This window comes from Megalops cyprinoides, chromosome 2, assembly GCF_013368585.1.
Source record: "Megalops cyprinoides isolate fMegCyp1 chromosome 2, fMegCyp1.pri, whole genome shotgun sequence".
NCBI lineage: Eukaryota > Metazoa > Chordata > Actinopteri > Elopiformes > Megalopidae > Megalops > Megalops cyprinoides.
The window spans coordinates 26,875,348-26,885,978 of NC_050584.1; the positions used below are offsets into that span (position 1 = coordinate 26,875,348).

At 44.3% G+C, this 10,631-nt stretch overlaps 1 protein-coding gene across 1 annotated transcript in view; it reads left to right on the forward strand.

Moving 5' to 3' along the window:
* Positions 1-10,349, forward strand: part of LOC118770363 (cadherin-18-like) — an 86,281-nt gene extending 75,932 nt beyond the window's left edge. Inside the window, exons 10-11 of the mRNA XM_036517985.1 lie at positions 7,056-7,307; positions 9,758-10,349. Of these exons, the coding sequence (XP_036373878.1) occupies positions 7,056-7,307; positions 9,758-10,290 (785 nt within the window). The 3' untranslated portion in view covers positions 10,291-10,349. The remainder of the gene's footprint in view (positions 1-7,055; positions 7,308-9,757) is intronic.
* Positions 10,350-10,631: the final 282 nt, after the last annotated feature.

The window sequence follows — 10,631 nt, forward strand, 5'->3', positions numbered from 1 at the left end:
ACTTTGCTCAGACGCCCTGCTGTTTGCATTGAGACTGGAATTCTTGATGGTTTGAAAACACTTCCTCAGGAGGGAAACCAACAGTTAGCAGCAGTGCCACAGCAGAAACCTGCTCCTCAGGAGGGAAACCAACAGTTAGAGAGTTGTGTAGCTGAAACTACAGAAACTGTGCTCCCTTTAATTGGAGTTTTTTTTTTTTTTTTTGCCTTCATTCAACATGAAGAAATGGCACGCGCAACATCTGAACATCTGTTATGTTTTTCAAAGGGACGGGAAACCTGAAATTCATCCTGCAAAAGCTACGGATGTTAATTGATTCATTGAACTAGTAATTGTCATATTTTCAACCACCATTCTTCTAAAATCACTTCAAATGTCCAAGAAATAAATGCGGTCCAAACAAATAAAAAAAGCCCTCATCGCTGTTTAAGCTGTATTCAGAATTCAAAAGCAATTATTTTATGTAAATGCCTCAAATTGATACAAAACAAGTGTTACATATTTCACATCATCCCACCCTAACCCACTCCCACCCCCCCACTCCCCCAAGCCCTGGTATCCAACTAACAGCCATGCTGTGTCAGCCTACTTGAACTTCATTATCAACGAATTACGAGCTCATGAAAATGTATCCACATGTGATGGTGGCTGAATTTCTGGTATTCAGATGTGCTGAGGGTTTCCTTTGCCTCATAACAGAACACATCCCCCGCCGTCCTTATCTCAATCGAGTCATGTCTGCTGTCTCCCAAACCTGAACTGCATCCCCAAGATTAATGACATACATTAGACGGGTGACTCTTTGGGTACAATGGTAATAATTTCAAAAAAAAAGAAAGAGAAAAAGAAGGTCCAATGCTCCGGAACAATCTCACTTGGTGCCACAGAGAATAGCCTGTTAATATTAGAGGGGCCGGTGAGGTTGATGCTGGGGAGAGAGAGAGAAAGGGGGAGAGACAGAGAGAGAGAGAGAAAATTATAAAAATGAATCGAATTTCATGGCCCCCGTGTGAGCTGAATGCATTTCACTTGTAGTGCTGAAAACCGATCTTTCTCCAAGCTCCCTCTGCAGCACAAAGTGGGGAAAAAAAAATAAAAATCACACAGTGTGATATTCACATGCATGAAACATCTGTCTACCGTGCTGCTGTGAATCATGAAATGTATTTTCATCAAATTTCGATAAAATGTGCCAGGAGAGTTGATGGGCGGCAGAGTAACATAGTGGTAAGGAGCAGGACTTGTAACTGAAAGGTTGCTGGTTCGATTTTGCTGGTTTCTGCTGTGGCACTGCTGCTGTACTCCTGGGCAAGGTACTTAACCCAGAATTGCCTCAGTAAACATCTGTCTACAGCTGTCTAAATGGGTAACATGTAAAATTGTAACCTATGTAAGTTGTACTGCTTTGTAGTTTGTAGTCTGTAGTTCTGCTTTTGATAAGAGCATGTTCTAGATGAGAATCATGTAATGTAATATATTTGTTCTCGTTGTCTGACTCAGCAAGGAGTCACACTGAGTGTCCCTCTGTGGTTTTGCTAACTTTATAGTGACCTTGTACCTGTGTAAGGATTACTATGAAGGTACACTTGACTGTGCTGTATGTCCCTCATGGAATACCCATGATGTTGAATTTAATTACGCCCACATCACCATACTGCCAGAATGCATTATCGTACCAAAAGTCATGGGACACGGGTAGTTATGAATAAAACATGTATTTATACGATGAAATCAATAGCTTGTTTGCCCACCTTTGGCCTTAATGACTGTTTCAATGCATTGTGAAATACCTATTAATTTCTGATGCAAAGATAGTGGTATTGTGCACCACTCCACCCTCTGTTGAAGAAGGTCATCTTGGCCTTGCCCAAATTCATCCCAAAGATGTTCTTTCGGGTTGAGTTTTGAGCTCTGTGCTGGCCACTGCAATGTCCCAGTGTTATTGTCTTTAAACCTCCCGCATTCATACCTGCATTAACACCCATTTTTCTGCAAACAGAAGGGGTGCCCCATTACTTTTGGTAGGATAGTGTACTAATGAGATGTAAGTGAATGGGCAGGCCATTATCCCATGTAAAATCTAATGAACTAGAGCAGTGATGGGGGCACTGTGCTGTAGTAGGTTCTGTCCTTCGGGCTTGATGTTGAACTTATATCCTGACTTTCTGTGGTCACTAAAGTTCCCCTGGCTCCCGTTGAGAGGAAGGTTGTTAACCCCATTGTTCTGGTTGAATTCCCAAACTTGCTCTCTGCTTTTGGCCACTTAATCATTACCTCCACAGTTAACTGCCTATTCAACACCTTACATTCCCCAAGTCATTCTTGAAACATAGTTTAGTTCTTTCAAGTTAAACTGCTATTACTATGTGAATAGCTCACTTACACTCGTTTGTAACTACATTGTGTTGAAGGTTTTACATACAAGTAGTATCATGTTACATGGTGTATTCACATCAGAATTGCATAGTACTAACTTATGGATGCAATGTATGGCTATCATGTATCAAAGGAGATACAAAAACAGAACATATTTTCACATCAGGACAGGGTGAATCATGCACTTGGAAAGCAGATGGACCATTTAAGCAGTGAATGAATTAGAATGGGCCTGTAATTATAACAGAGTATGTTTTTTAAGCATTCCTCCATAATGTTGGTGTAGGTTGCTGTGTGTGTGTGTGTGTGTGTGTGTGTGTAAATACCATAACACAGCACATGCTTGTAGCCTAACATTTCTTCCTTGTTCAGTTATTGCATATTTCATGCACTTAGCAGCCATTGTTTTTCCCTGATTTATCATCAACAGCCAAATACAGAACAGCATGGAAGTCTTGCATAACCGCAGGAAGAATGCCCAGTGTATATGAAGCTTCATCTCCACAAAAAAATTGTAGGGTGATTCATTGTGATGAAAGCAAATGCATCATAGGCCGGAGAGCGGAAGATGGTCCTATGGGGAATCCTCTCTGTATTCGTTCTCACTGCTCGTAAAGTTTGCTCTGGCTGTAAATGTTCTCTAAACAGCCATATTAGCTGTACCCTTCATACTTGCAGATATAGAATAAAAAATCACATTGGCCCATTTTTACTGCCACAATTAAATGATCTTTGCTGAAGAGAAAGAGAAAAAAAGGCGGGGGAAATAAAGACGTTTTCCAGGCGGCGCTTTTGCCGTGGTGCTTAACGAAGCGAGCACTGTAGGACTCCCTGCGGGGCCTGTTCCCCACAGGTTTCCTCTCCTGGAGCCCAGCGAATCCCGAACATGTTGCTAAAACAGGAAGTGCGTTCACAGAGACGCAGTGGAGCATGGTCCTGTGTAACACGCGCCAGCAACGGGAGAGAGAGGCTTCACGAACCCGATCATCGGTGGAGGCTGTCGCACACTCTCAGTCGCTGATGTATATAAACCATTACATGCTGTTACCTTACATTATAGTACATTACATTACATTCATTTAGCAGATGCTCTTATCCAGAGCGACTTCCAGTGCAACAAAACACAAGTGTATCCATCCAACTTAAATGTGTCAGACCAAGCTAACAACAATCCCAGACCAGTGAGTGTGAGCACTAAACTATTTAAGCACTACCACATGTTCATTTGTGCTAATCTTAAACTACAGACAGCCTAGAAAACTAAGGGAAGTCAAGTACATACACTACCATATATCACACAGTCACTAAATCACAGTATCCATGGCTACATCCGATACTACAAGTGAAATAACCGGCAGCCAACCAAAAGGCTGTTCTCTCTTTATGTGGAAATGCTGCGATATGTTCTCATCAGTGAGAACAGCTGAAGGCTTGGTCTGTTCTAGGTGTCACAAATCCACTACGATTGCTAGCACATAATTCGTTAATCACTGAGGCTGTAGGCAGGAATGCGGGTTATTAGATGGCTTGGGAATCAGGGTGTTGGGATGAGTTCATCAATACAATTACAGTTGTTTGTTTAGAACGACTCTGTGTACTAATTGCAGCTTTAGTCATTATCCTCTGACGCCACGGGCAGTGTCAACAATAAGAGAATGAGTGTGAAATTAAACATGGTCATTAGAGGCAACTCTTCGAAGTCTTGCGTGTGTGTGTGTGTGTGTGTGTGGGTGTGTGTGCGTGTGTGTGTTTGTGTGTGCGTGCGCTCGCATTTGGAGACCTTCACTAATGATCTCATATGGAAATGACTAACAAAGTGCACTCAAACAGTAAGAAATTAACATTTTGAATGCTACAGTGTTGTGAGTGCATCGTGATCACTGTAATTCATGATGTCATCAGGTCCCTGACCTTCCCATCATGACCAATGCTTCAAATTGTGTACTGAGGCTATGTGTGGAAGAGTATGATGATGACTGTACAAAGCATTACACAAAATAATATACTGAATAATAAAATAATACTAAAAAAATGTAATATATCTAAATTTAGAATTTAGCCTTTAGAATGGAGTGCTTCTGTAACAGTAAAATATTTCTTGCTAATATCCCCATTAAATATTACAATTGCTTTAGGAACAAAATGTAACAATATTACCACATATGAAGCACAATTGTAACTAATGTGGAACATAGTATTAATTACACAGATGCAGGTAATAGTGTATTTGCTTTACGAATGAGTCATTAGGAATACATGGTTACATGAGATTGAAATATTACCAAATGGGGAACAGCATTATGCTCTGTCTATAGTTGCAAATGCTTATCAGTGTAATGTTGTAGTTACTATGGGATGGGGAATATAACAATGCATTCTTCTATGAGGAAGCATAAAGTAGCAAACACTAACTATACAACTCGATCTCCCATTTTAAGGTGTAGTTTAAATGAATAAATGAATTCAGTACCATTTGATTTACCTCTGAATTTTTTTTTTAAACCCTGAGAGTAAATAGAGCTGTACAACTCATTTGAATGCCCCTTCTTTTCTGGCTTGTGCACACTCCTTCTGTCAGCTAAAACATAGTTTTCAGTGTAATAATAGAGCTGCATGGAGCATGCTTCTAATGTCTGAATGACGAGTGGTTCACCCATAACAAAAAAAAAAAAAACACGAGCAATAAGTAATCAGTGTGTTTAAGAGTAAAAAAGCATCAAATAAATGCAAGTTGTTTCATCTCTGGGGAAAAAAATCATTTCAGGCGTTTTTTTTTCTTCTTTTCTCACCCCCTTTGAAATTCACATACAGTACGATGTAAGATGTAAATACAAGATACTGCTGTTTACCTGTCTCATCTCTGCGGGGGTGTTATTAGTTAATGAAGTCTCAGACTCATTTCAGAGCGAGAGAGAGAGAGGGGGGGATGGAAAAGGCAAAAGTAGAGGGAGAGAGGAGGGAGGAGAGAGAAAGACAGGGTGGGAGGGAGTGAGAGGAAAGGAAAAGAGAGAGGGAGGGAGAAATAGAGGGGGGGGGTTCGGAGGCAAACTGAGAATAGAGAGAGAGAGAGAGAGAGAAAGAGAGAGAGTGTGGCGATTTAAATCTCTAATAAGTGAGTGCATTCTCTCAACACTCACACCCTCAGGCTCTGCATTTGCATACAGTAGTTAATATCCTGCACAATGCCACGGCTGACCTATAGAAAGTCCCCCCTCCATTGCCCAGGAGAAGCCACCTCACCATGCGTGCACACTTTTTGCCTGTGCTTTGAAGAGGGAGGCTGTGATCAGGCATACCAATATGCTGCTCTGCTGAAATCCCCCATTCTTCCCCTCTTTGCCTGTACCTCTTTCACACTCTCTCTTTCCTCTCTCTCCTCCCCTCCTCTTTCTCTCTGTCTCTCTCTGCCTCTCTTTCACACTTTCTTGCTCTCCCTCCCTCTCTCTTTCTCTCTCTCCCTCTCTTTTTCCTTCCCTCTTTCGCACTCTTTCTCTCTCCCTCCCTCTCTCTTTCATACTCTCTATCTTATGCTCTCTCTCTGTCTCCATCTCCCTGCCTGTCTTGCACACTTTCTCTCTCCCTCCCTCTCTCTTTCACACTCCCTCTCCCCCTCTTTCTCTCTCTTTCTCCCTATTCCTTTCCTTTTCTCTCTGCCTCTCTTTCACACTTTCTTTCTCTCTCCCTCCCTTTCTGTTTCACCCTCTCTCTCTCTCTCTCTCTCTCTCTCTGTCTCTCTCTGCCTCTCTTTCATACTCTTTCTTCTTCTCTCTCTTTTCTCCTTTCTCTTTCTCTCTCCCTCTTTCTCTCCCCCCGTCTTTCACAGTTTCTCTCCCCTTCCCTCTTTCACAATCTCTCTCTCTCCCTCCCTCTCTCTATCACACTCTCTATCTTATGCTCTCTCTCTCTCTCTCTCTCTCTCTCTCTCTCTCTCTCCATCTCCCTCTCCCTCCCTCCCTCTGCAGGTTCTGTTGAGAATGTGTGAAGCTGTAGCGTTCAATATCGTGGGTCTGAGTTAATAAAGCTTGAAGTGCCTGTCACCATTTCCGCTGTCTGCCAGTGTAATTATTTACTGATGGAGCAGAGATGGGAGCCTTGAAGACGTGCGTTTCCTCCATGCTGCTGTGGTAGCCGCGCGGGACTGCTTCCTCAGTTTAGGCAGTTTGCGTAATATCATCAGCTGTCCGCCCTGCGTGGGGTGCGTTTAGGGGGAAAATAGAGAGGACCGTGTGAGCTGATGCACAATCATTTGTCACTCTGGCATATACACCATGTTTCCGTTCCCACAACATGCGTTTTAAATTCTCTGCCTGCATCCGTGTGCTGGTCGTTTACGAGTCACATCTGTGTGATGGCTGTTCATGATCTGTGTACAGAGTTCTTTGCCGTTCTGTTCTTGTGTTCTGCGTTCAAAAATTCCAGAACCCCTCATGAGAAAAAAGTTGCCTTTTCATAGAGGAGAGGCTTAGATAGCTTTATTTTTACATGGTTGGATATTTGAGTGTACCTTGCTCAAAGGCACCACACCAGGGGAATTGAGCTGGCAACCTCTCGGTTCAAAGCTGCACTAGCTGAAAGGGGGCGCCCCACTAAGAGAAAACAAAGCCAGGTCTTAAAAAAAAAAAAAAAAAAAAGTAACGCGATGTGTGTTTGTTTTTTGTGTTTTTGTTCTTCCTCTCCAGACAGCACCGCCAGCATCGTGGCCCGCAGACGGCGGTTCAGCCGGACAGCGCAGGAGTTCTACCAGCTAGCAGTGGCGGTGTCGGACGGGGGGGAGCCGGCGCTGAGCAGCACGGGCACGTTGACGCTGCGGGTTTGCGCCTGCGAGCGCGGGGCCAGGGTCCGCACCTGCCAGGCCGAGGCCTTCTTGTCGTCTGCCGGGCTCAGCACGGGAGCGCTCATCGCCATCCTGCTCTGTGTCGTCATCCTGCTGGGTGAGGGCCTCCGCCGTGCCGAGCAACAGGGGGACCAGACCAGGCTCTCTGACATCCCCACCCCACCCCCCCTTCCCACTCCCCTCCCTGCGCGAAGTGAAGCAATACTTGGCAGCAGGGGGTGGGGTGGGGGGGATAGGTAATTACAGCTGCCACAGGAAATTACCTGTTTGTTTGGTGACGGGGGAGAGGGAGAGCGATTCAAAAACACAAACAAATATCAACAACATTCAGACACACACACACACACACTCGTATACACACACAAACCCGTGCACATGCGCACACACACACACACTCACACACACACGCACACACACACAGTTGTATACACACACAAACTCGTGCACACACACACACACACACACACACACACACACACTATCAACCACACAATATTGGATTTGGGGGGGGGACAGGAGAGAGGGACAGTATCCCGTAGGCAGAATCGCTGCTGTGTTATTGTCTCTGCACATCTGCGAGGGAGAGGCTGCGCATACTAATTCCAGCCCTTGGGCAGCAGCCAACGCCGCTGTTTTTGGTAGTCCGACGCCTCCAGTTCGGTGTGCAGGCATCTGCATTCCAACAGCGGGAGCAGGGAAGTGCTCTCCATCACTTTCGGGAGGCCTTGTCCCCCAACCCCATCCGTTTTTATGGGCTCTGAGGAGACAGCTAGAGAGGCCTAATGTCTCTCCTGTACAGGTGTCAGGTTCTGAACCAAAAGCCTAGTTTATGGAGAGCCCTAAAAATCCGGTATATTCTAGGTGCTCTTGATGAAAGGAGGCATTAATATAGATGAGTTTATTTCTTTGAGGATTGACTTGTTTCCAAGTTTTATGCTGCAGATATGGATTTAAACATGGTTTATATGAATGTATTTGTTTATTTTTACTTTCTCTACACTTGTTAAATAGTCACGCAATGGCAAATAGGCTAATGGAAGAAAATGTGTCTTTGATTTTACTTCAGAGGAAGAGAAAGAGAAGGCAGGGATTGATTTTCTTTCAAAAGAAAAGAAAAAAAATACATTTCATTTTAAGTCTGGTAGTACGGCTGCAAAAACCCAATAAACACAGTGAATAAACTTTTGTTTCCGTGCAAAGACATAGCCAGTCTCACGGGATGAATTTAGATTGAAATAAAATCAAAAATCTTCCTTACCTTACCGGTATGAATACGAAGTCACCAAAGCAACCTTTGATCGATTGCCTCCACCCTGGTGGAAAATTCTGTTTGGAGCAATCGGAATACCGCATCATCAAAAACCGCCATGACACCAAAGTGACACTGCAGATACTCCATTATGACCAGACATCCAGTGTCATTCTATCATCTATCTCATTTAGTAAGAGTTAGTAAGTTAGCGGTTCTAGTTAGCAACAGGAGGAAACAATGCTGTCTGTGTTCCTGTGCTAGCTACTGCTACTCTGATCCAGACCACGCCTTAAAAAGCAAGTCAGAGCACGTGTGTCTTCAACAATGGCAAACTTTCGATGTGAAGCATGCAGAGCTGAATATCCTCTCATAAAAAAATCTGATATCAGCGCTAAGATAACGTCAGCAGGGTTAACGTGTCTCGTCTCATAACCGCAAGAGCAGGAGGGTCTGTCTGGTATTAAGTACTTAGGGAATTCCATGCCAGCAGGAGGTACTGTAATAGTTCTCAAAAATTAGAATAAGAAACATTTTGCACCATCAGTTGACTTTGAGAGGTGCATGTAGTCTTTATCGACTCTTAGAAGGGGTCATATTTGTTCTATACATGGGCATATATGACAGATGTGTGTGGAGGAGGATGTTTTATGTAGCAGGGGATTGTGTGTGTGTGCACGCATGTATATGTGTGTGTGTGTTGCGAAAAGGTTTTAGTGTATAATATTGAAAGTACATGCTAGTTTCCTCTAAGCTTGCCTTACCATTTGTACTGAGCGCCTTGATCTTTTTGCATCATCATAAACAATGTCAAAATGTCTGAAATAATGAATCAAATTAGCACAATAAAACAGTTTTAACTCATGCGGTGGCCATTACTTTCCTCAGCAATGTCCTGAAGAAGGCATGTGTACTGAGATGTGTATACTGAGATGTTGGTGATAGATTGACAAAGCATCAGAACAGCAGTAGTTCTAGAACTGATGTTCTCAACAGGGAAAGGTTTAGTTTGGAAGAAAAACATTTTAACCTGTTCCTCACCCAAAAAGAGTGTCTCTGTTTTGATGATTTATCCAGTGTCCTAATTGTAAACACAAACCTGTTTTTATCCAGCTTCTTTATCTTGATTTAGGTCCTCGTTAACCTACACTCCTCTAATAGATGGTGATTATTTTTGCAATTAACTTCAACCTCGGAGGACTCTTGGTTAGCTATGTTCTTACTTTCTAAAATGATATTACTTTCCAATTTGGTATTTATATAAATGTTATGTTTTGTTCTCTTCCCTCTGACTGCAGTGATCGTTGTGCTGTTCATCACCCTGCGGAGGAGCAAGAAGGAGCCGCTGATCATCTCCGAGGAGGACGTGCGGGAGAATGTGGTCACCTATGACGACGAGGGCGGCGGCGAGGAGGACACGGAGGCCTTCGACATCATCGCCCTGCGGAACCCGGCAGCGGCAGCGGTGGAGGAGCTGAAGTTCCGGCGGGACGTGCGGCCCGAGACCCTGCAGCGGGTGCCCCGGGGGGCGGGAGGCATCCGGAGCCCCTCGCCGGATGGCGCGCTGGACGACGTGGACGTGCAGGAGTTCATCCGGCGGCGGCTGGCGGAGGCCGACCAGGACACCAGTGTGCCGCCGTACGACTCGCTGCAGACATACGCCTACGAGGGCCGCGGCTCGCCAGCCGGTTCCGTCAGCTCTCTGTCAGCTGAGTCGGCCGCCACCCGCTCCCAATCGGAGCAGGACTACAGATTCCTGGACGACTGGGGACCCGAGTTTCAGAAACTGGCAGAACTCTACGGAGAGTCAGAGCTGGAACAAACCACCTAGCTTGTGTCACTGTAAGAAAAAATAAAATAAAATAAAAAAAATAAAACCCCGCCTCCTTCTCCCCCTCGCCACCCCCTTGCCCCAGCCCCCTCCCTCCTCCCTCCTCCCCCCTCTTCCTGCCACACCCTCCTCCCCCGGTTTAACAATAAAAAGGAAAAAAAACGTTTTTGAACTCTACCAGTTGTTCCCTTTTGCTGTAGAATCGACCGCCCTTTTTCATTTTTTGAACTTGGGTTCTACGTGTGGAGGAAATAAATCTGATTTTGAACAAAAAACAGAATAATATTTTCCCTGGTGTATATTTTTTATTGCTCAATAAAGTCCATAAATCCACATAAGTG